Source organism: Sapajus apella, unplaced genomic scaffold (assembly GCF_009761245.1).
Source record: "Sapajus apella isolate SASKATOON/1434 unplaced genomic scaffold, GSC_monkey_1.0 scaffold4, whole genome shotgun sequence".
Lineage (NCBI taxonomy): Eukaryota > Metazoa > Chordata > Mammalia > Primates > Cebidae > Sapajus > Sapajus apella.
Genome location: NW_022436944.1, coordinates 39,044,453 through 39,070,352, shown reverse-complemented (window position 1 = coordinate 39,070,352; position 25,900 = coordinate 39,044,453). Strand labels below are relative to the sequence as shown.

The following is a 25,900-nucleotide window of genomic DNA, read 5'->3' as shown; positions in this document are numbered from 1 at the left end:
CCCCGCGCCCTCCCTGGCGCGTCTGGCGGCGGCCGGCGCTAGCCCTCGCGCGGCGCCCTGTTATTCTGGGTATTGTGTGTAATAAATGTCGGGCCGCCTCACTCTAATCAAGCTCATTACAAATTCTTGCGCGCCCGGGGCCGGAAACCGTGCGCTCCCCCCCTTCCCTCACTCATTCACTAGTTACTTGTCTTTCGGCTTTTTAACTCGCCGCCCCCGCCCCCTCCCCCAATCCCGGCCCTCCAGCCCGGGTTTTAATCCCCATCCCTTTTCCGCCCGCTCCGTGCACCCTGCCCCCCCACGCCGCCTTCCTCCTCGGCTCCGCACCCCCTTCCTCCTCTCCTCCCCCCTCCTCCTCCGCCGCCGCTGCCGCCGCCGCCACTTTCTCGCTCGCTCCCGCTCCCCGGACGCGGCGGAGGAGCCGGCCCCGCTGGGGAAGGCTCCGGGCGGCGGCGGGCGGCCGGGAGGAGGCTGCGTGCTCGGGGCTGGGGCTGCGAGCGGGGTGACTCTGTATTAAAATGAGGAGGAGGAAGAAGAGGCACCCACAGCGGCAGCGGCGGCGGCGGCGGCAGCAGCAGCAGGAGCAGCGGCGGAGAGGGCTGCAGCCCGGGCGGACGCGCGGAGCCGAGCGGGGCCCGGCGGCGGCGGCGACAGCGGCCGGGAGGAGTCCACTGCTCGTTTAATGGGGGCAGAGCCGGCGGCGAGGGCGCGAGCGAGCGAGGAGGGAGAGAGCGAGGCGGCCGCAGCCCCGTCCGGGGACTCGCGCTCACACGCACGCACACACAAACACGCGCACACACACACCTCTCCCTGTGCCACCCAGCAACACCCGGCCTCGCCACAACAACAAGCGCCGCGGCCGCCCTCCAGCCTGCCCGGGGGCCCAGCCGCGAGCCGGGGCGACTCCAGAGGACGCTGCCCGCCCCCCTGTTTCCTTTCGGGAAACTCCTGATCAGTTTTGTCGGGGTTCCTGGGCTTCTTTTCCCCCCAAGTCCTAGTGCCATTGTGGGGCTCGTTGTTTACCCCGGACTCTGGACGAGTGAGAGCTCGGCGACTTTTTGGGGGGAGGGGGCGGGGAGTTCGTTGCTGCCGAGGCGGTGGAGGTGGCTGGGGGTGCCTTCGGATCGTCCTCCTCCCCCTCCCCCCGAACCTCCTCTCTCCTCACTTGCTGGGACCCCAGAGGCTCACAGCCCCGCTTCCATGGGCAGGGAGAGGGTCCTCGGGGCTGTTGTCAGCGAGGGCGGAATCAAAAGTGGCATTTTAGTGCCTTTCCGGGGCTCTGCTCGCGACCCTCTGCCCCCCACCCTCGCTGTCCCCCGCTAGATGCCCTCGCTGGGGGTGCGAGGCTGTGGGGAAAAGTTTAAGGTTTGTTAATATTAGTCGCGATTGTTGCGGAGGGGTGGGGGTGATTGGGAGGGAGGCGAGGTGGCCTTCCCAGTGCGCGTTCTTCGGGGTTGTTGGAGAATAATATTGCAAGTGACAGCCAGAAGTAGACTTTCTGTCCTCACACCGAAGAACCCGAGCTAGCAGGAGGGAGGGAGATACGCGAAGGGACCTTTTTTTTTTTTTTTTTTTTTCTTTTTTGGGACCTTTTCCCCAGTGGTTTTTTTTTTTTTTTTTTTTTTTTTTTTAAAGAGAATCCTCAGTCACCACCTCGTTTCCCCAGCACCACCACAGTGTACAGCTCATAACGGGTTTTGCTTTGTTTTTACGATTTCCCCCCAACGAATCACTTGTCAGATCAATTTTATCTTCTTCCTCCTCCCTGCTTCCCACTCTCCCCTCCTCCCCATCGCAAACCCCGTTCTCTGAGGTTAGACATTTTACAAACCCATATATGTTGGTTTTCGAATCGTGATTTTTTTTTTTTTTCCTAAACCCCTTTCTCATGGCTACTCTTCTATACGTTTATTTCTTCCCTTCCCCCTCTTAGGGGGGCGGGGGTAGGGGAAGGGAAAATAATACAATTTCAGGGGAAGTCGCCTTCAGGTCTGCTGCCTTTTTTTTTTTTTTTTTTTTTTTAATTAAAAAAAAAGGACATAGAAAACATCAGTCTTGAACTTCTCTTCAAGAACCCGGGCTGCAAAGGAAATCTCCTTTGTTTTTGTTATTTATATGCTGTCAAGTTTTGAAGTGGTGAGTTTCAGGTCGGTTTTGCTAATTTCACTCAGTAAAACTGCAGTGTTTCTGTTTCTAGATAGTACTTTGCTTCTTTGTCTCTTTAAAAGGTCACAGTGAAAGCTTGGCCTGGATCGTGCCGGCCATATGGAATGGATAAGGGCACAATCTTAAAATGTGATTATGGGGTTGTGTGGGGGCGAAAGAGGCGATCCAGCTAGAAACTCATTGAAAAGGATCTCACATTGCAAAAGAATCGGTTCTTAAAAAACTAGAATTTCGTGCTTTTCTTTCTTTTTAAATGAAGTAGCTGCTGTTACTGAGTTCCCTGTTTTATTCCGTAATTATCATATGGTGTTAGTTTATGGGCAGAGAAATGGGATTTTCAGAAAGTAGCTTGCTTTCTGTGTGGCAACCAGACATTACACTAAAATGGGTTTTAACATGTGTAACTCAAAAGAAACTCTTCAGCCTGGCATCTGTTGAGACCATAGTTAGTTCTTACTGCTGTCAGTCCAGGCAGGCCTCTTGGAGGTTGCTCTTTTCTATTCCAAACTGAGGTTTGGTGAACTTTAGCCAGGGCCTGGAGTTTAAATGAGTAAATTGGGTGTTTTATGCACATGTAATTTTGGTTTATAATGTACAGCTTTTTACAGCATGACCTAGTGTTTAATAGATGCTTATAGGTGGGTATTCAAAGGACAGTTCTGCATGACCTATATGATACTTTGATTGTCAATACATTAACTAAATTATATCACTTTCATTTGCTGTACAGTTTATAGTGTTGTTAAGCCTCATGATTACTTAATACGTTTTGTAGCATTAACTTTGATGCTGTTGTCTACACCTCCCCCCCTTTTTCCCTCTTAAATTGCCCCAAGGGCTAAGGATTTTTTCTTTTCAAATAATATGTTTTAAAATTCATCTTCTGCTCTAGGATAAGGCAACCAATTTCAGAAAAAGCAGCTCTGTATTATCCACATGAAACATTATAAAGAGTGTTTTGAATAAGTTAATAATCATTGCTTTCTAATTTTGGCTTTAGACTGCAGTTTAACATAATGGAAAAGAGTAATCTTGATAAAAAGTGGTTTAAAAAGGCACATTTATTGTTAATGAACCTCATAACCAAAAACAGATGGGACCTCGATCAACGGTAAACCTTTAGTTCTCAGTGTGCCACTCTGGAGTACAAAGATAAATAGCCATTAATGTTTCTCAAACTTTATAGTTCTTCAATTGGCATTCTTAAGGTTGCTTTTAAACCTCTAGATTAACATTGCTGTTCCCCTTTTCTTGATTATATGGTAAGAAGTAGGCTATAGTTAAAACAGAAGAAAAAAAATGTTTACAGAAAAGCCATGCTAATACAAACTGGCTTTCAACAAATCCAGATTTAAATAGCTTCAGTATAAGAATTTAAAATAAAAACAAGCTATGTCAAATTAAAATGGTAATTATTCTCTCTGGTTTTCCTAAATATGAAACCCTTAGTTTTATGAGGTCAATACTTCAAATACCATGAAAGTTCATAAAATAATTCTACTTACCTGTTCTTATCAATCCTAGGTAAAACTATACTTTAAAAATGATTTTGATATTGTCTAATCACTTTACTATAAATGATGTGAAAATTGATGTCTAATACATAACTGAAAATAATTATCAGTTAATGTTTTGAAGTTAATTACGATGTTAACGCCATTCCATGCTGAGGTTATTTCTGAATACTGGATATTTTGTTTTACCAGTATCATCAAGGTTTTTTTTTTTCCTTCAGCTTGGCACTTCAGCCTAATGTGTATATCATGAAGTATATTCAATTTTTAAAAAATATTTATTTTTAACAACCCTCTATTACTAATGGACACCTAAATATTAACTCTAAAACACATGAGTTTAATGCATCAGTACATTGGATATTTGAAAACCTTTCACTTCTTTCTGTTTGCTTGGGGGATAAACTCATCCAATCATGTGTTTGACCCAAAACTTGACTAGGTCTTTAACAAGTCACACAACTCTTGAAACTTTGATAGTAGAAAACTTTTTCTAGGCATTAACTTATGCCACTGGGGAGTTTAAAAAGCAGCTGGATGTTTGTTACTTTCTTTAGAGATAGTTTATGTGTTTTTTTAAAATAAGAATTAAAACGTAAAAATATAAACATATACATTAGATTTCTAATATTTTGAACTTGATAATCTTTCCATCCTTTATTAAAGTGTTTCTGCTATCTTTTTGTAATGAGTTTCTAGTTGTTAAAAATTTGGACTACATAAATACAATTTGCTGTTTTCTTTTTAGCTATACTTCTGATAATTCTAAAAGTAAGCCCATTTTTCGTCACTTGGTTTTTTTTTTTTATAGGTCAATTACCTTTTCATTCATGTGTATTGGTACAGTTTCCACAGATCATTCTGTTAATTTGAATAAGAATGTAGGGCTATTATCTAGAAACATAGTAACATCTGTATTATATCTAGAAAGGCCATTTTACAAATACATTATATTAGCAGAGAGAGATATCTAGAGCTAAAACATTTACATAGGACACATATATACATACAGGTCCCCAACCAATTATAACATGTTTTCTTTTTAAATTCTGGCAGGTGATCTTTAGACAGTGACTGAGTATGGATCATTTGAACGAGGCAACTCAGGGGAAAGAACATTCAGAAATGTCTAACAATGTGAGTGATCCGAAGGGTCCACCAGCCAAGATTGCCCGCCTGGAGCAGAACGGGAGCCCACTAGGAAGAGGAAGGCTTGGGAGTACAGGTGCAAAAATGCAGGGAGTGCCTTTAAAACACTCGGGCCATCTGATGAAAACCAACCTTAGGAAAGGTAAATACTTTCAAGCCAAATCCTGGAAAGCTGAAAGCCCTGGTGTCTACACAAGGCCACATTGTGTGGGGGTGGAGTGGCAGAACATGTTTTGTATACTCTGCCTTTATTCTCTTTCTGATCTTAAATTAGTTACCTTCTGGGACCTTAGTATCAATCATGTTAGAAAGTATAGGCTTCATGCTTGGGTGGAGCGTTTTACTGTGGACTGGAATCATTGGACATTTCAGATTCTAAGGACTGAATTAAATATAATGGTCTTAGTTTACGCAGGGGTCCATTCAAAAGGTGTTATAGTGGAGGACTGTAGGCGGCTGTTGCTTTAAACTAACCTGATTAAGAATAAAACACTGAGGTGGTTTGAGAGCTATCCTAGCTTCTTTCTAAGATTTTTGGCTGTAAGGCAGTTTCAGAGATCTTAAAAGTCTTACACAGAAGTTCTGTCATGTTATTTTTCGTGGGCTTATTTTCTTAAGAGAAAATTCATTAGTATTGAAAAATCTGATGATTCTAGTTTTTAGTTTTTGTTTTAATTGGATATGCTTGATGAAGAAAGATTTAGGCAAGTTTATAAGAGGAAGATGTGTAACTGTGTGACTCCTTTCTACCAATATTAAATTGATGCAGTTTAACAACTTTGACTGTGTTTAACAGTGTTGTTCCTGTAAAGCAGTGCCTATCCCTGGTGTAATGCCTGTGCCTCGTAAGGAGCTTCATTCTGTGTCTGAATAACATGTATAGGAATCAGATTTTCCTTACATTTGCTAAGCAATGGATTAAAAATGCTATATTTTAGCCACCAAGAATATTAAGTAGATAAAGTTAGAAGGCAAAGGAATTTCATTGTGCTTGATGCATAACATTTATCATACAATCATTTATTTTTTCCTTGGTTTGGCGAAAACAAAGAATATATTGATCCTGAAATGAACAGACACAGCAGTCCGTATTGTTAGATCTTTATCTATTAAAAATGGAAAAACAGCACTTCAGCAAATTCTTTGGCCTCTACTCATGATTACCCTATTTATTGATTGTTTGCCAAGAATGTATGCATCTTAAGAAAGCCAGGGTAAGAGCATTAAAAATATAATTTATTACGGCTTTTCAAACAGAGTGCATTAATATTGTACTGTGAAGCACTGGGGCTCTATAAAAAAGACTTTCTGACGCCTGCAAACATGTAAGTTCCATAAATTCCTAAATAGGAGATTTCAGCTGTCTCTGGTATTATGTGATATTTGCACAGCAAACTTTAATGCCAGGACAGTTTTAGACAAGGATTCTACAGACTTCACTGCTCCTTATGGCAGACGTGCTGTTTACACAGGCTCATAAACCTTCAGCAAAAGCTTCTAAGACTGCCTTCAGGTTTAAATCATGTGGTATTTTTAGCATTCAGCAGTGACCAGTGCTCTCCCCTTTAAATGCTGGAAGGTTATGAAGTTGCTGTGGTTGGAACTCTCGCCAAACACTAGCACAAATAATCAGACAGTTCAGAGAAGGCTTATGTTCAGCGTTACTCCCAGGAACAGGAGGGTAACCGCAACAGTTTGCTAGAAGATCTGTAATTAGATGATACTCTTGTTACTTTATAGCCATCTTTATTATTTTAGGGTACCTCTAAACATGATCGATAAAATCCAGAATAAATCCAATATATTTCAATAGTTTGAAAACCCTGCAGCTCATAGGTCTAAGGAAGAGTATATTGTAGAATACATCTGTTTAATCCTACAAAAGGAAGAATCAATATGCATGTTTTTGTTGTACTTACTCAACTCTTTGAAGATATCAGGACAGAAGGAGGAAGACCTAAAAGTACAGTAAATTCACTTCCTGCTCAAATGCTTTTTTGTTTTGTTTTTTGAATGTATTCTAAAAATGCAGGTTAATTGTCGAAGGGTCTCAGATACTTCAGATAACAAATTGCTAAAGCTTTTTCATGGGTTTTTAATTAATATTTCCATCTTATTTTTCTTGTGCGTGGTTTCTGTCTGACAGGTGCTAGATGAAAATTATGGCTGAGATGAGAAAGCACTACTAAGAAAAAGGGATTGAATGTTTTTGTTTGTTTAGGCGATTTTGTCAAAATACCTTCAAGGAAGAAATCACCAGTTTGCATATTGCTGTTTTTGCTGTAGTCTCCCCAAGTTGTCTTCTGATCCCTGATGGGTTCTCTCGCTGGTATAAAACAGCTGAATGAATGACAAAAATATTGGCAAGCTCTGCAGCTTGTTTTTCATGCCTATCCTATTGGTACCTCTGAATGAGTTTGTGAGTTTTTCTAAGTAAACCTAAAGGGGTTTATTTGTCAGAGCTAGAATCTCTTGTGAACAGTTCACTAAAGCTTTGGTGAAGACTCACATGTAGAAAGATGTAGCTGTTTTATTGCCGGCTTTTGTTCAACAGAAACAAGCAAATAGAGAATCTTTAAAGAGCCTCTCTGGTGTCAGTAGGAAATCCTGATTTTTAGCTACGGTTGCTGTGTACTACACATCTTCGGAAGTTGGTAGGATTCTGTGAGTCCAGAGGACAGAGCTTATATAGGCATTAGTATTGTAGGACTAATTGTGGATCCTGGGTGCCCTGTTAAAGTAACCCTTGTCATCATTTATGCTAAAGATGATACCCTTCTGGCAGTTTGCCACAGTACAATTCAGATGCATCTGCTTTTAACCCTTTTCCGTTATCATTGGAAGTCTGACAGTGAGCTGCATAAACACCTTGAGTACTACAGCATTCCGTAATATCAATTTCTAGAAGAAGCCTCTTTCTAATAGTGCTGTGGCTTATGCTTATTAATCATCTGGCTACTGAGTTACTATTGGATTAAAATATATGAAGAGAGAGCACACCAAATCTATGCAGATTCCTTTATCCTAATATGTCCTGATAAGGTCAGTTTCCTTTTCTCTCTCTCATTTTTATCTTATTTGCTATAACAAAGATTGTTGATTTTAAAGACTTGCGGATACTGTGTTATCTTTTTAGTTAGGTAGGTTAAATAAGTATTCATAAAAGCAAATGGTATTTATGTGCGTTATGCACATATTGAAATTGTATATTATGAGCACCAGTTTGGTTAAGTACTTTGTGTGGAACCAGTTAGAGTTAATATCTAAAAAAGGAAGAAAATGAAAATTTCACGGTCGAAGATAATTTGTTTGGACACAAACAGGAAAAGTTTATTATTAACAAAATCATGTAGGCAGTAGGAATGTAGGACCTTCCGAAGATAACTAGTGAGTTATGTTTGCTGCTGTATACTCATAGCAGACTCGAGAAGACACATTTATTTCCTTTCTTCACCATTATTATTTGATCAGAAAGGTAATTCTGCATTCATTGGTTTTGGAAAATGCACTGTTAATTTAAAGCCCAACTTAGGACCAAGTTCACATTCTACTTAAATATTTCTCTTACAACTTTAAATAATACGGGAATGTATATATTTGTGTGCATGTGCCTGTAGTTCTGTACCCAGTCTGCCTTGGAAGCACAGTGAATCTCTTGTGATTATTTTCGTGGCTAATTTTTCCTCCCTCTAGCTGTATTTCTGAAGATTGTTGGTTTTCCATCTCTTTTTCTTCGTCTTTTTGATAGGAACCATGCTACCGGTTTTCTGTGTGGTGGAACATTATGAAAATGCCATTGAATATGATTGCAAGGAGGAGCATGCAGAATTTGTGTTGGTGAGAAAGGACATGCTTTTCAACCAGCTGATAGAAATGGCACTGCTGTCTCTAGGTTATTCACATAGCTCTGCTGCCCAGGCCAAAGGTAAATAATGTGTACGTGGGGTTGGAAAAATTGCTTGGCATCCTTTGTTTACCTTGCAGAGAAAGCACTGAATATTTTTATTCAAAGAACTGTAGCCTGTGTATTACATTGGTTCCTTATAGGCTGTGGCTTTAAAAAATTGGCTTAATTCAGTTTGGTTTAGTTAACACACATTTTGCTCATGTGGAATGTCGAGGTAGATTTTTTTTTTAAAATTACTTCAGCTGAATCATTAGTATGCTTATTGACCTTAATAATCTGCTCCACTGAGGACCCACAAGGAAGTGAGGAGCGTATTTGAGCAGATGGACTGTTGAGAGTCAATTTGCATTTATGACTGAATATCTAGTTCTGTTTCTTTTATTCTGTTTCTGATGGTTTTATGGGCTGTAAAGTATTTTTCAATGCTGATTCCCACTGCAATAGAGAATCTTATCTAAATCGTAAAGCCATTTAGAACTGGTTCAGCTATGTCTTATTAGAACTTCCTGTAAGTTAGGAAAATGTGGCCTTATGCATAGGTTTTATTGATGGGGTTTTATTTCCAAAATAATAAACAACCCTATAGTCATTTACATAATTTTACAATTTGGAAAGCTAAGCTGTGAATATTTTCATTGACCTGCCTTTTAGAGGGAAGGGAATCATTCAAACAGAAATAACAGTATTGCTTGTGGTAGGGGTAGCAGAAAAAAAAAAAAGGATGACCCTTCTACTAGATTTGGTATCTGAGGGTAAAATATTTAGTGACATATTCTCTTTATCTGAAATAGGGCTAATCCAGGTTGGAAAATGGAATCCAGTTCCACTGTCTTATGTGACAGATGCCCCTGATGCTACAGTAGCAGATATGCTTCAAGATGTATATCATGTGGTCACATTGAAAATTCAGTTACACAGGTGAGTCAAGACAGCAAATCTAGGGTGAAACGTTCTTCTTACCTGGTCTTTTTGAAATGAAGCATCTCTCTCTGGTCAACCTTCAATTTTTTTTTTTTTTTTTTTTTTACTCTGTGTTTCAGAAAGGTTAATACAGATTGATTTTGTTACCCTATCCTTCTGCCTTTTTTCCTAACGTCAGTGTATAATTTAAAAGTACCTCCCCCCCTCACACACACACACAAAATTTGTAGGTTTGTGCAGGTTATCAAAAGACAAGACTTTTTATGTTTAGTCAATTAAATAATGCATTACAAGAAAGCATTTTACATAAAGTTTACTTAAGAAAAAAATATTTTTGCATATCATGAACAGTGCCATCTGTGTACATCTTGTGAAAGACTGTCTTATTCACTATTACCACAATCTTATTTGTTTATTTATTTTTTTACGATTTTAATTCGTATGAACAGAGTAATGAAAGGAAATCGGTTAATACGTTAAAGCTTTTCACGATGGCTCATGAGAAAGCAGTACACCTTAAATTGTCTTCCCAAGCGCATCAGAGCAGGAAGGTAGAAGTAACATGAAAAAATAGCCACCACAGGCAGCTGATGTATAATTCATGCATCGATACAGCAGATGTGTTGTATAAAGTAATTAACTAATCGGAACAATCAGGAGACCGAGAGCAATCTCCAGATGCATCTGTTTGATGCGCAAAATGAAATCTGTCTGTCTTAAAGGAATGTTCTGCAGCAGGATGCAATCTTGTAATAATCCCCTTTCTAATCTATGTCTCAAATAGTTGCCCCAAACTAGAAGACTTGCCTCCCGAACAATGGTCGCACACCACAGTGAGGAATGCTCTGAAGGACTTACTGAAAGATATGAATCAGAGTTCGTTGGCCAAGGAGTGCCCCCTTTCACAGGTACTTAGCATAGCATGTAATAAATAATAAGACATCATGGGCAACCCTGATTTGAGGTTTGATGAAGCTCCCTAGTTTAAAGCAACTGGTATCTGAAGCAAGAATCTGCCAAAAATGCAAAGTGACTTGACCACTGGTGACCTTTTAAAATATGCCTGATTCGTTCTGAACAGAGCCTATAGGCTTTTTCTCCCTTGGGGAAAAGAGCCAAAGGACTGTTTACAGGAAAAACAGTGCAGAAGACTCCGCTGGCTAGTTTTTAGATTTGTCTTCTTTCTGAGTGCTGTGAGTATGATGGCTACATTCTCCTGAATGCCCTTATTTAAGAAAGAGTCGAGGTGGTACTGCTCCCACAAAGCTTCTCTGAGTGGGAATGGCAGTGTCAGTGCTATCTGCAAAAAATAACTGTGCGGTTCTTGGATACTTTACTCATTACCAAAAAATCAAAAGTGTTTCAGTAAAAATAATTATGAAAATAATTACCCATAACTAAAAGTTGAATAGTTGTTAATTCATTCAGATTTTGTGACCAATTCTTTGGCTTTGGTTTACTTCTTTTCTGTTTTTTAAGTGGAATCTTCTTTTTCCTCTCTTAGTTGCCTGTCATACCATCAGGGATTTTTGAAATGAAATAAATATTTTTTAATTATTTTCCTTGATTTCTTTAGAATAAATTTGGTGGACGGCAGCTAAAACTCTAGGTAGAGACTGCCGACCTGCCTATAAATAGAAAATCAAACATCATTTTTGATGAAACTCAGCTGATTTCAAATACAAAAGAAAAAGGATGCCGTGAATCTGCTGTTAAGGGCTGCTTGTGGGGTCACCACGTAAATATGTTATAGTCATCCCTCAGTATCCAAATCCATTTTAAGGCCATTCCATGATACAGTGTGATTGGAATCTTGGTCCACCTAGATTTTTACCAAATATTTAATGTTTTCTTTTGAGTTTTAATTCTGAATATTAGTCTCAGTTATTTGAACTTGAACTGTATGACTGCTGTATACATTTCTGCAATTGGGAGATCTCAAAGTGTATTTCTGCTATATTCTGAGTAGTAGATACTCTCAAAATGTATTTCTAATGTGGGGCTCATGATGATGATTGAGTACCTTTGACAGGAAACTTATGGGCTTTGCGCTTCTGTTTCATAAAAACTCCATGCATTTCAGATTGGCTAACTTACAGTCTAACATTTTTACTTTGATGTTTCTTAGAAATTTTAGAAATAAAGCAAATGAATTAAGTTTATAATGAATAGCTTTCTATATTCTTCTACGGTAAGCTATAGCCAAAGGTTACATATTCTCTGTATTGCTAAGTGTCCATTTCTTGCAATTCAGAGTACACTTTTTTTTTTTTTTTTTTTTTTTGTCATTTCAGCTAATCTCCTATCTTCCCTCTCTCTCCCTTGGAATAGAGAGGACATGAATTTATAACCATCAAATAAAAGTAATTAAATTAGTTAAACACAGTTAAATCAATAGGATTATATAATAAAAGCAGGGTGACTCTTCAATGGCTTCATTTCGCAGACGACTCCAGATAACATGTTACATGGTTGCTAACACTTGAAAATTTGAAATGATCTGGAAATAAACTTTCAAAAAACTCAGTTAAAACGTGATATAAATACCCAGTACAGAAATCACCTGTGTCTTTATGTTACTAGATGTCCCACTGATCTTGGAAGCATATTCAAAGACTTAAGGCATTTACTCTGAGCTGAAGAAGAAGATGTTAGTACAAATATTTATTGATACAGTTAGTGAGAACTAATTGTTAAATGATATAACATTCAGCCAGTAAACTCCACCTCACTATAACTTATAAATAGAATTTTGAATTTAACTTAGTGTTATCATGGAAAATGAATTGAATACAGACAATTATAACATTAAGTAGAATGACAAAATGTAATTCAGGACTTGGTTTTGGAGTCATACATTGGTGAATTTCTGTAGAGAGAGGTTTTCAGATACATGGCCTCCTGTGGCTGGATACCTCACTGTAATCATTAAGTGATGGAACTAGGCTGCAATTTCAACATCAGTTATAATTACAGTATTCTTTTCCTTAAAAAAATCTTCTAAAAATTCAGCATAGTTTAGCAGTGAAAGCAAATATTTGAAATTAATTTAATATTTAACAGTATGAAAAAATGTAAATTGTTCTCTAAATGAGGGAGTTATTTTATATTTTGCTGAATCATCTTCTATTTTTCTATGAATCTGATACTCTAGTCAGAATGTTTTCAATAAACTATTTTGTTTGCTTCTTGATTATGTTTTTCTGTCTAGAGTTATTAAGATGAGAAATGCAAGTTCCCTAAAGCCTATGTCCAAAACACGTGTCGAGTTTGACAAAATTACTATTTTTCCTATGGTGAAGATTTGGTGATAAAGATGTTACGGTGAAAAATGCCTAGCAAATAAGTATGACCTCAGTCTTGTACAAAATGGGACCTAACACCAAGAAATGCCAAGTGTTAAGGCCTTTCTTCCCCTATGGAGTGTTGATTCATTCATGCAAGAGAACCTTTAGCATGCGATTCAGCATACACATTTTACCATAGAGTAAGGGTTTTATTTTGTTGAATGTGATAAAGTGTTCAAGTAGCAAATATGGTTACAGGGTCCCTCAATATTAAACTTAGTATAAAGTTCACCCTCCTAGCCCCTGCTCTATTAGAGGAATTTGTACTAATTCCTCTAATAGAGCAGGGGCTAGGAGGAGTGGAACTGGGAAGCCACCAGGATTTTGCCTGGGGTGTTGGATATGTCCTGCCTCCTATGCTCCTAGGATGGTAGTCTAATACTTGCTAAGCAAATGTCCATTTGGACTTGGGTTCTTAGAACCAGAAGGGATTATCCTTCCTAGGCTCTTACCCTTTGACAGTTGAAGGAGCCAGTGTCCCTGGAGATTCAAGTCATGGTGCTAGTTAATGACTGACACAAAAGTCCTGACTTGCTAAGCTTATGTCCTTGGCTGATGATAAATTTTAAAAGTGTTGATTTAGCTACTCAGGAGGCTGAGGCAGGAGAATTACTTGAACCTGGGAGGCAGAGGTTGCAGTGAGCTGAGATTGTCCTACTTCACTCCAGCCTGGTGACAGAGTGAGACGCCGTCTCAAAAACAAAAACAAAAACAAAAAACCTTACATTTGGGTACAATAATGTTTTCTTTGATAATATTTGTAAGGTTTTCTCCAGCTGCAGAAATTCCATAAGTGGGCTTGGCTTGATTTACAACTCATACCTTTATTTCTGTTATCACTTTCCTATCATAAATTTGCCCAAATAGATTAACACTCATTTATTAAGTTCTTTGTACCACATGTTTTTTTAAATTTTTGTCAAATGTTCTAAGACATAAGAAATGCTTAGCTCATTATAGGTCTGAGGATGGATGTTTTGTTGTCACTTTGTTTTTTTCAGTGGATATGGTTAGATAAATTGGATGTTACATTCTGAACTGCAGCTAAGGAGGGGAGAATAAACTCTGATTTGGGGACAACAAAGCCTGTAATCATAAAACTTTGAGGATATGGATTTGGGAGGAAAATTGGGAATTTAAAAAGTGAACAATTTGATTTATAATAAAATATTACCTTTTGATGCTTATTTTCCCTGGAGTTTTAGAAATTGCATTTAAACACTAGATAAATATATAGACATTCTGATACAGGGGTAAATTCATTTTGTTAAGTAAAAGGTCAGCTATTAACTTCTACCAGCCTAATGTCTTCCTTCTAAAAATGTTTAGGTCAAATATTTTGTGGTGGTTTTAATCTGATTTGCTCATTTTTACCTCTCCTCTGTCACCACACACGGGCGGGCACACACACACACACACACACACACACACACCCGCCCCTTTCACGTTTTTAAGGCATTGGATTATTTTCTATCTTATTTCTCACCTGGAAAAGATGTCTTTAAGCCAAGTCATATAAAGTGGGTGAGAACTGTCATTTTTATTTTCAAGTAGTAAAATATATACAAAATAAATTTAAATTTTAACATTCCATTTAGAAATAATATTGAGAAAGATGATTTTCCAATTTTCTTTTTTTTCACAGCATCCAAGGATCTCAAATATGTTAGACAATTTATTTATTAATGGCAAAATAGATTTTAAAAAGAAACTACCCTGTGCTTCTGAAGCTTAGCTTCAGTACTGCTCTCCTGAAACGTGACAATCATTTCCGTGGGAATTGAATACACTTACATGTTCAGTTGATTTTCAGTCTGTATTATAAATGATACTGGAACAACAATTAGAAAATCTATCATGTTATAGGAAAGTGTTTTAAATAAACTACTTTGTTTCACAGTTTTTGAACAGCAATTACATGTTTCTTAAAAGAAATCACATTCTTAAGAGAATAGCCAGCATCAGTATTCATACGTTGCATTTCACGTGAGAGTCTAACATATGAAATTTGTTTACATGCTCATATATTCAAAGGTATGTATCAACAGTCCGCTGTATGCCAGGCATTCTATTTCCTATGTAGTAATAAGGATATGACATCTTAATAGTTGAAATAATAGTATTACACTTTCATTTAGTGCTTTTGATGTATCAAAGGTGCCTTTGGTCCCGCTAAGTAGGATATAGTCTTATATTCCCATTTTTAAATGAGGAACCTGAAGCGCGGAATGTTGACATGAATGTCTGTGGCTACCTCACTGGTGAAGCCAGAAGGGTAAGACCTCATACCCAGAGCCCATGAGCTTCACCAGATACACTTTTTCATCACATACCAGAAACAAAGGAATTGTTAAAAAGACAAAATGAAAGCCTCTCAGATGAATTTGGTAGGTTTTATAATATGCTTTGATTTCTCTAAAGTACTGATAACTACTTGTAGTTTTCCAAGTACATTTATTCTCATAACTGAAAATTTTCTTTAATGTGTTTTGGTGTTTTGTCTTTGATTTTTTGTTTATATATTGTCTTGTTCTAAAAGTACATTGCTATCATTTCAAGCCCCCAATCACGGGTAATCCAGACAGGAACTGACTTTTGGGATAACTTGGCATTTGGGATGTTCAGAAGATTTGCCGGTGTACTTCTGTGCAGTTACTTCTCTTTTCTGTGCTTTCATATGCTCAAGACCAGTAGGCATAATTATGCTAATAGCCCTTTGTTTTGAACCCCAAGGTAACATTAGGCATTTTCATTACAAATTGTGGGCAGTTGAATTTCTTGGGTCTGTTTGAAAATACAGATTTCAGTCATCGGACTGGCCTGATCTGATGGACAAGGCTGTCAGCTCCATTTTAAAATAAAAAGATTCCTGTTTGGGATGTGCTGGAACGATTTTGTATTTGCCCCTTCCCAGTATAAAATTATAATCTTATGTTTAAACACGATATATTTTGAAGAAAAGCTCTAAAGAGAATCTTCTTTCCTTTTTAAAATTATAAAACTTTCCCCATTTTTTACCCTACTGACTGGGAATCTTGGATTATAAATGTCTGCTTTGCCAGGTATTCAGTGCTTGATACTAATTGGATCTTATGACCACTTTTCACCAATTGTAGTACTGTAATGGTGGTATCCATAAAGGAAATGGTAAACCTGTTTTATATGGGTAGTTGTGTGAATTGCAAAACTTGTACCAAATAATTTTTTTGCCTCCTCTTTTGAACCAGTCATGACATCATTTCTTTTTCAACTTACTGAGATGTCTGCTCTGTGTTAATATTATAATATGTATAATCTACAATAGAATTGTCCTCTAAATTGCGAGTTTTCCTTTTTGAATCTAATATATCAGGCTCACTTTTAGCTGACTTAGATACATAAGGATTTTATTGTAGCTTGATGTTAGCTCTCTGTAACCTTTCAGATATATTAATCAAAAAAGCCAAACTTAATAAAGCATCTAACTTAAAATGGATTGATCTCAGATATTTTATAGCCACTATCTTTTCACAATAGTAAAACATAAAAGAGTTTAAGCCATGCCAATTTAGAGAGTGCTTAACAATGTGTAACTACTTTATTTTCACTTAATAGATTTTTACCTGTGCCTTGTTTCAGATCTGAACAGGTTTCCTTTGACCTCAAAATCACTAATGCAAGGAAAATTACCATATCATGAGAGTATTTTTCCTCTTTTTTTTGCCTGATGCTTAGAATAATAAATACTCCCAAGGCTTAGGAGTAGACATGGCCTGAGCGAAAGCCTATTAAATCTATTTTCTAATTGTTTTAAAAAAACAACTTAACCAAATCATGCTAACCAAACTGATTTTCTTGCTAAAACAGAACTAGTTTTAGAGTACATTTTAGATATCTTTTTTTCTCGATTACTACTTAAACTTCAAGTTGTGCTTTATCTGGATTTGCTTTATAGATCTGCTTCATTTCATGCAAGATTTGGGCAAACTCATAAATAACCCTCCACTCCAAAAAAAAAAAAAATCCATATAATCAAAACAAACAGATACACAACTCAATTTCCCACTCTTTCATTGGAAACTGCTTGATTATAACGTGCCCTGAGTATAAAAAACATAAGAGAGCCTTTAACATAACAGGAGAGAGCCTCAGCCCTGGTTCCACAGCTCATTGCCAATTGAAGTAAGGAACGCTCTGGCTGTTGGGACTTTTAAATCTAGACTTAAAAGTTATTTGTTCTGTTTAGCATTTTTAAAATGATTCTATTAGGAATTGTATGTGCTTCAGTTTTAATTTTAACTCATAATGATTGTAAAGCACCCTGGGATGCTCGCGTGAAGGGCGCTACAGAAATATAAGATTGTATTGTGTTCTAATATGCAGTCTTATGGGGTGCTGGAGTTTCATCGTGGACAATTCGTAAGGTTGCAGAATTCCTCATTGCAGAGAAGGTGGCTGACTTCTTTAGCAGCCTTTTTCTCTCATCTTCCTCTGAAACTGTGTTCTCTTTAGTCATTCTCTTTCTTAAAAAAAATTGATTATATTCTATTGTAATATTTTCCCATGGAAGTGCTGATCTAATTTAGTTTACTCAGGGTGAAGATGCAAACCAGATGATAGGTTGGAAGTTAAAAAAAAAGATTAAAGCTTTAATTGCTAGCACTATATGAGATCACATTCTTATCTGAATAACAGGACATGGTACTTCATTACTAGATACCACCAACTACTTCAGGCTTGTCCCATTTTGCTGTCCACCTACTATTTGTTCCAAGGCAGTTCAAAAATGTAACAAGTATTAACTTTGTGAAATGTCACAATGGGACTCTTCTCTGTAGTGAAACTCCTGGGTTATGATAACATATGACAGAGCTTGATCTCATTTTCTTTTTACTTTTTAATGGGACTATTTCTTTAGAGTAATGGTATTTCTTCAACAACCTCATTCTGTCACTTTCGTATGTGCTTTTGTTTGTCATTGCTGTCTGGCATCACTTTAATTAGTGAGCTCCTAGCATCATAGCAATCAGGAACGTGAGTCCTGTTGTGGCCAGCCTTATGGCTTGGGCAGCTGACCCTCCATGACTCAATTTTCTTATCTGTAAAGTAGGAAGGTAATACTTCCAGTTTCTTAGTATTGTTTTGAGAATTAAATGAGCTAATGCTTAGAAAACATTTAGGACAGTTTTCAGTCCTAAAGTGTGCCATAACTAGTTTTTTTTTTTTTTTTAAATATGGGCATTGAGAGTTTGAAATCACACTTGTGCATGCCACATGGTCTAAGAAACTCTCGGCTACATGGAAAATTTTGGTGCAATCTTCATTTTTAGTGGAAACAACCAAATACTTTTCATTTGTGAAAAAAAATGAAAGGTATTTGGACCATATTATAACTCATTCTCAATGTTAAGGAACACTTAACAATCATAAAGTTATGATGTATTTTAAAATGTAAGTGGGGGAAGACTGAAGCTTGTACTTTAAATAAATTCATTTGTAAGTTTGGCAAATATGATACCCTAGACTAGACAAAGTCAAATAGAATAAAGATGTCTGATGGAGCTGTCATCAAGAGGAGAGCTTCTCCCAATGTCCTGTGCATTAACTAAGTTCACCTGTATTCCCAGCAGGTTCTGTCTTCTCCTTGTGTGCCTAGCTTAGCATTTTCCACATTGTTCTGAAACAGTCTGTGGACTAACTAGGCTGTCTGTATATACTGTAATTGACTGTCCCAAAGAAACTAAGTTGTATTCATCATCACTGTCATAGATACTGGCACACAGTAGGGACTCGGGAATATTCATCAGACTTAAACAACCTTGTAGGATTTGTACATGTTTATTTCATAAACCAATATACCATGTCAATAGTTGTATTAGTAGTACTTTATAGATACTTATGAAATATTTTCCTATGATACTTAATTCTGTATTTTTAGTTTACCTAACTAGAACAAATCACTTCTGAGTTTTTCTCTAAGAAAGTCTATGGACATTCTAAGAAAGTCTCATGCTTTTATATATTTGATAGTGTTCATGAATATGAGTGCCAAACTTACATGTTTGTAAGCAGAACAATCATCTTGGAGTTACAGGGGACTCAGATGTCTGAAAAATGCTTGAAAGACCTAATTATACATCACAGTTAAGGACAAGCTTTAAAAACATATGCAGCATTTGTAAATTTTAAAATTTTTCTTCCACAATTGTACATGTATTTCGGCCTGGCCAATAATTTTCATTTTGTCTCAGTTGCATTATATTTGAGACCTTACTTTACTGTTATTTTCATTTGTCCATTTTCTTCTCATATTGAAGAGTAAAATAGGAAATTTTCAGTAACAGAGTCAAATAATTTATAGACAAAGATGCTGACGTTGCCAATACGGAAATGTTGACAGTATCATCCCATGTTCACTTACAATGTCCATTCCTCAGTTGTGTTCTAAAGTCAACATTTGGCGTAAGAGACTCCATTTAAGGCTATAAACATACAGCGTTTTAAAGTCAGCTGTATAAAAGTCTAGAGTTACCTGAATTTAGTGAGAGCTGCAAGTGTAGATAACTGTTCAGCCATTTCAGAATGGGCCTTAGGGACTTGGTTTGTCCACCTTTTGCATGAGCACCAGCTCAGCATGGAAAACACATGTTTAGTGATGGATGGAGCTCTTTATTATATGATTTATAAGCCATTGCAGCACATTTTTATCATTTCGCCATAACTTCTAGTGAGATGATTACCAGAGGATGGCATTTTCCTACACTGTGAAGGATTTTCATAATATTGATTGAGATGAAGCCAGATTAATTTGATTTCTCTGTGTGATCTAATCCAGAGGTGACATTGGTTTATATTTATCTGGTAGACATGGGAAGTCTTATCTAAAAGCCAACAATGATGGATAAGACACAGAAATCAAAGCTGTGGTTTAGCCTTCAGTCTTCTATGAAGTCTTGGATCGGATCTGAGTGGGGTTCATGAACCCCACAATCTGCTCCAACGGGGATTCAGACCCTGAAATTACAAGCCAGTTTTTGGAATGCATGAAGGACAGCTTTCATAGGTTTTATGTAATTTCCAAAATGAGTTCTGTGGCCTCATAAAAAGCTAAAAGCCAGGATTGTATTTTACCCCCAATTTTTAGGAAATATGGCTTAAAAATCCGATATGCTTATATAAAGAAGAAATGCAAAGAGGTAATATTAAAATCTCCTGTGAAGAGTTACAGAGCCCAATTCTAATATTTACTTTTGGGAAGTGAATTGCTCAAAGTACTTTAGTTCTTGTTTTCCCTCTGTGGCTTAAGGGTTTTTGTTTTTTGCATTTTGTTTTTTTTCAATGCTTTATTTAGGATCTCTGGAACTTAAATTTGGTATCTTTTTCCTTCTATTTGTAAGTACAGATACTGGAAATTTTAATCTCTAGAGAGGATGAGCAATTTAACCACACAAGGGCATCAGAGACAGAGATTTCTCAAATGGGTACATAGATACAGAGTGCCTAAGATTCAGAATCAGGAAACAATTTTTTGCAACAAAATCAAAACCCTTTGGATTCATACTTATCTAATAAAAAACTTGTGAAAATTCTATTTGGAATAACATAATATTTAACTTAATAATGAGTATATTTTAAGTAATCCTAAGCAGGATGCCAAGGGACCGTAACCTTCCTAAAAAATAAAACTCTTGGAAACATTTGCACAGTGAGTGCCTGAGAGTGAATAATGTGTGTTACAATTGAGTCTTCTTTAGTCATTTGGTTTGAGAAGACATAGAAATTTCATAGACACTTAAAGCTGTTAGAAGAGACATTGGAGATTATCTAGTCCATTTCCCTTCATGTTAACAGCTTCTGTGTACAGCTAATTTGGAATATCACATGCACTTAATAATAATATACCTTTTAAAAATATTATATAGTTTAAGCTCTTTACGAACAGATTTATTTGGTTTGAGTAAGGTTTCAGTGTGATAAGAAGCTAGGTACTTATACAATGGGGCAGAATAGAGAATCTAGTCAGAACATATTACCTGAGCATTACATAAATTAACTATATGGAAGAGCCACGTAAACCATGAACAAATACTTACTTTAAAAATTGTGAATTGAGCATTTAAATAAATAAAATTTCTGTGCTTTGATATGATCACATTTTCATCTTTAGGAAATATAGTAGGAAAATTGAAATAGAGTTGGATATGTTGTCTTTGTGCTTCCTTTTGTATTCCTTTGGAGCTTTGTACTGAGTTTCCAATTTTAGCAATGTGCCAGGGTTACTTTGTATGAAAATGCCATTTTCAGGCACTGTGATTGATCAAGATGGCAAGAGCCATAACTATGACAACTAGAGTTTAAGTAAAATTCAGAAGTGATTAGTCTCTTCTCAACAAATTGAGATTCCAAATATGTCCCAGTTGCATCTCCCAAGAGAATAGCTTAGAAAGCAATAGAGGATCCAGAGGGAAAGTTTTGGGAAACATAAGCTAACAAGCACAAACAGAATATTACACTTAGAAATCCTGCCGTTTGCTCTCATAAATTGAAGCCCATTTTCCATCGTTCCCACCCCAAATACCAGATGGGGACTACCTGTTAATTTTCAACAAATTTGTTTCTCATCAATATCTCGTATCTCATACGATGCCTCTTAGAGCTTGTCTGTAGTATTTGATGTCCTTTGAGATTAAAAGGAAGCCTCATTTACGAGAAATCCCTGTGAAAATTGTATTTGAATGTGGAGGTGATGTGAAGTTAAAGTTTGACCTTTGAATTTTCCTCAGACAGATAAAAAGCTGCTATAAAAATTGAAGCCATAGGTAGTCAGGACATGCACAAAGGGGTGGGAGATCAGAATGTATGAAGTTGCACTTCTCAAAAAAATAAAAATATAAAATAATAAAAGCCAGTAGTTTGACAGATTGTTCAGTAAATGCTCATTTTATTGAAAATTATAAAAAGGTGCTTAATGCCTTTGCACCATTAATACAATACATAAAAAGGTTACTGTCAAGATTAGTGTTCTATCCCTGAAAATTAACTATAGGGCTTTATACATCACCATCCATAGACTGAGAAGTTAAAGGTTTTTTAAATACATATTTTGCATTGTGCAGGCATTTATTTCAGAAAACAATTATTTTAGACTTTATGCCAAAGACATTAGCAATGATGTGCTTTCATATAAAGCACGGACATAACAGATATGTATTATAAACAAGGTAGAACCATGAAATTCTCCTTATAGAATTAAACCTGTGCGAGATTATTTCCCTTGCTGTCTGTCCAGTGTATTCCAATTCAAAACATACATTCCTTCCTACAGAAAAAAGATATTCAGATTCCTTAGTTGAAATTAATTAGCATTCAGAAACCAGATAGCATGTTTTTGGGTATTCATGAGATCTCTGTTTGAAAAAAATGTTTTTAACTTGTAGAAATGTGTTGCAACACACAGATGGGAAGAAAAAGAAAAAAAAAATCTCTTTAGCAAGCACTGTGTGTAAAAGGAATATTACATTTTGCACGCTCCTGATTGCTCTGTGTAAACAGTTTTTGACATCTGTCTTTATAGTTTTCGAGGAGAGGAAGACTTTGTTAAAAGAATCATTTTTATACAGCAGTCACCATTTCAGTCTTGCTTTACCTGTATTATGAAAGCAGATGGTCTGCATGTCTTTTGAATATTTATAACTATCAAAAACAATCTCTTGCTATTCACCCTTAGGCTTATGAGATGTCAGGACTGTTCTGGTTGAAAAAAATCATCTTGGGTGTTTACAGAAAGAGGATTACATTAAGCTGAAATGACTATACATTTTCCAGTTTAATATTTGTCCATCAGCTGTTTAATCGTATTTAGATAATTGTGTAAATAAGATGTTGTAGCCCTTGCCCTCTCTGCTGATGGAGCCTGAAAGCTTTAAACATGGGTGAACCACCATTTTGTAGATGCTCTTGCTACCTCCTCCCCACCTCAGCTGAACCATCGGCAAGTCCTTAGTAAGTTTTGATCATGATATCACAGTCCTAGTTTTTTTGTTTTTTTTTTTTTAAAGTAGTGCACAAAAAGCAAGTATGTAGATCATATGAAATACTAGGAAGCTGCTGGCTTCCGGTACAGGCTGTTTAGTTTATTAGAGTATATTGTAATATGCAAATATGGTACAGCACTCCAATTACCCTTTAAAGCTGACATGGTTTTCTTTTTATTTTCTATGAGCTTGCAGAGCTCTGAGGGTATTTTGGAAAACTTTTGGTATAGTGGGGGTTAACTGTTTTTTGACTGGAAGCTGAGCAATCAGAGATAACAGATTTTGCTGTGGTTGGTTGATTTGGCAGAAAAGCATGAACAGTTTTGGTTTAAATGATTGAATAACCTGATTAGCATTGTTTTGGGGTGGTTTTTTTTGGTTGTTGTTAAAGGCACAACAAAGCAATTTTAAGGGTAATCAGATCTCTGCCTTTCCCCAGCTGATGAATCTTTTTTTGAGAAGTCCTCACCTCTCTAAAAACCCCTTCATTGGCTACTAAGATGAACAAGTAGAAAAATAAAACCATCTTTCTGCATTTTTTAATGTATTATAAATATATACCTACAGTATATATGATATTCTAGCAGGGGTTTAAAATAATATAATTTTTTGAAAAATTATGTAACCTCAACTGATTCCTTGTGGTTTTTGTTTTTCAAATTTAAAAGAGCTACAGTATTTGAGAGCAAAGGTTCAGAATGTTCTATCTATCTTTAAGTTAGGCTTTAGAAAAATTCCACCCTTACCTTTTCACAATTAGAAAGGTTATAAATAATGTATTTGGCTGAAAAGGAAGCTCAGCCTGTGGCAGATGGTATCATTCTAGAGTACTGGGGTTTCTGTGAAGATGGCATTCTTTCAGATCGGAACTTCAGCAGACTCTCAGAAAGAACCGAAGCTCTTCATAGGGAGTAGACATGTGCTTTATGGATCTTAGAAAAGCTTACAACTTGGCTCCTAGGATGAGAATATTGTGTCACACTGGGGTTATGAGACCCACAGCCAATTTCTGCCGACTTTGAAATTGTATTTCCCAACACTGGAAACTGTGGCCTATTTATTGGTTGGTATACTGTGTAGCATTTGAACTTGGGATTTCAACCGACTGAGTTTTGTCAGTTGGTTTATTTTATTCAGTGAACATTGATGTTTTATACAGACCAGCCACTGAATAGGAAACTTGCCATACAAGTTGTGTCTTTTTCAAAGTGCTTTGGATAGCTCATATAAATAGACACTGAGAGAGAACTGGAATAACATAACCACCGAGCACTGCAACTTCCGAGACATCTGTGTGGATGTATTTTGAAAAACCTGGGAAGGGATCTCTTGCAAATTAATGAACAAAGGTTCTTGAAACTATGATTTCTGTCACGACAGCCAAAGCGATGGATTTGAAAGATTCGTGTGACAACAGTTAAGCTGCCATTACTTTTGACCTTTAAGGGGAAAAAGAGGGAAGAGGATTTCTGGTGGCTTGCAGTAATGACTTTTTTTAGTGACCCTTTTCATTGATCACCTAGTATGTGACCAGCCCTGTAATGAGTCCAGGATATATTGAGATGAGTCTTTAGGCCCACAGTTCAGTGGAAAATAAACAGCAGGATGAGTGCTCTAGTGCAGGGAAGTTAGGAAAGGCCTCATGGAAGCCAGGATGCCCAGGCTGTATCCTGAAGGATGAGCAACAGTTAGCTAGAGATGGAAGAGGGCATGGGTCATGCATCCAAGCCAGAGGAGTGGTGGTGCCTTCTTGATGCTGTCTACCAGATACAGGCCAGCTTCAAAAAATACCACCAAATTGGAGTATGAGAAGAAATGGAATATTTCCCCTTGGTGTTTTCCCTTATTATTACTTGACCCAACTTGTAACTTAATAATTTCATCAGTATACTTCATTATACATTACACTGAAAATACTGTATATCATTTGAAAATTTTACCTGATACTCCTTTGATATTTAAACTGTAGTCATCTGATATGAAATGTGATCATATAATGAAAGCCCAGTGATGAGGAGGTGGCAGAGGGTTGTCATAGTAATTAATATCTCTTAAGTATATACGTAATATGTTACAGGCTCTTTGCTAATTGTAACACATCTATTATTTATTGTCTGTCCAAGGGTAGATAGTATGTCTCTTCACATCATTATTTTCTTACTGACTTGTCCAGTGCTTGGCACATAGTAGAAATTAAATAAGTATATGCTGAATTAATTTTAAAAATGCCTGAATGGGTGGATTGTCAGAGCAACTCCGTGAGATGTGTGCTATTATCATTCCCATTTAGCATAGGAAATTGTGATGGAATGGTCAACTATTTGACCCAAGGTCATACTACCAGTGTGTGATACATCCTTACCCGAATGCATGTTTATTTCTATTCTGTTTTGTCAGATGAACATTTAGTGTTTATTTTGATATATGCCAGGCTTGAGCTAGAAAATAATATGGTACCCCAGACCTGCGTGAACTCACAGCTTAGTGCAGTCTTTTTAAACCAGTACCTCCTTTTAAATGACACAAGAATCCCAAGCCTTTCTAACATGAAACTTAGTCTACTATCTGTACATCCCCACCACCTAGGAAAATATTACCAACTATGACTTTCTTTTATTTGTGTTATCAAAACAATAGGTGTTTCTTTCCTGATGCTCTAAGATTACACTATTGAATATGATTTTCAAATGCATGTGCACCACAAAATTCTGCAGTCTCTTCCCTGCCTTTGAAACCAGCTGGCTGTTCTACTCCAATGCTATGCCTAAGTTTTTAGTAAGGATTTTACCACCTGATCAACACATGCATGACGGGGGACACACACACACACACACACACACACACACACACACACACACACACCCCCGAGGTAGCTATATGATC

The 25,900-nt window shown here is 37.2% G+C and overlaps 1 protein-coding gene across 12 annotated transcripts in view; it reads left to right on the top strand.

Moving 5' to 3' along the window:
• SATB1 (SATB homeobox 1) overlaps positions 1–25,900 on the top strand; it is a 100,344-nt gene that overhangs the window by 19,964 nt on the left and 54,480 nt on the right. For 4 of the 12 annotated variants that reach the window (XM_032259376.1, XM_032259398.1, XM_032259416.1 and 1 more), the window contains exons 2-5: positions 4,737–4,971; positions 8,578–8,754; positions 9,528–9,654; positions 10,442–10,565. In XM_032259376.1, coding sequence (XP_032115267.1) covers positions 4,761–4,971; positions 8,578–8,754; positions 9,528–9,654; positions 10,442–10,565 — 639 coding nt within the window. In that variant the 5' untranslated portion in view covers positions 4,737–4,760. The other 8 variants (XM_032259422.1, XM_032259366.1, XM_032259373.1 and 5 more) reach the window with 7 other exon arrangements.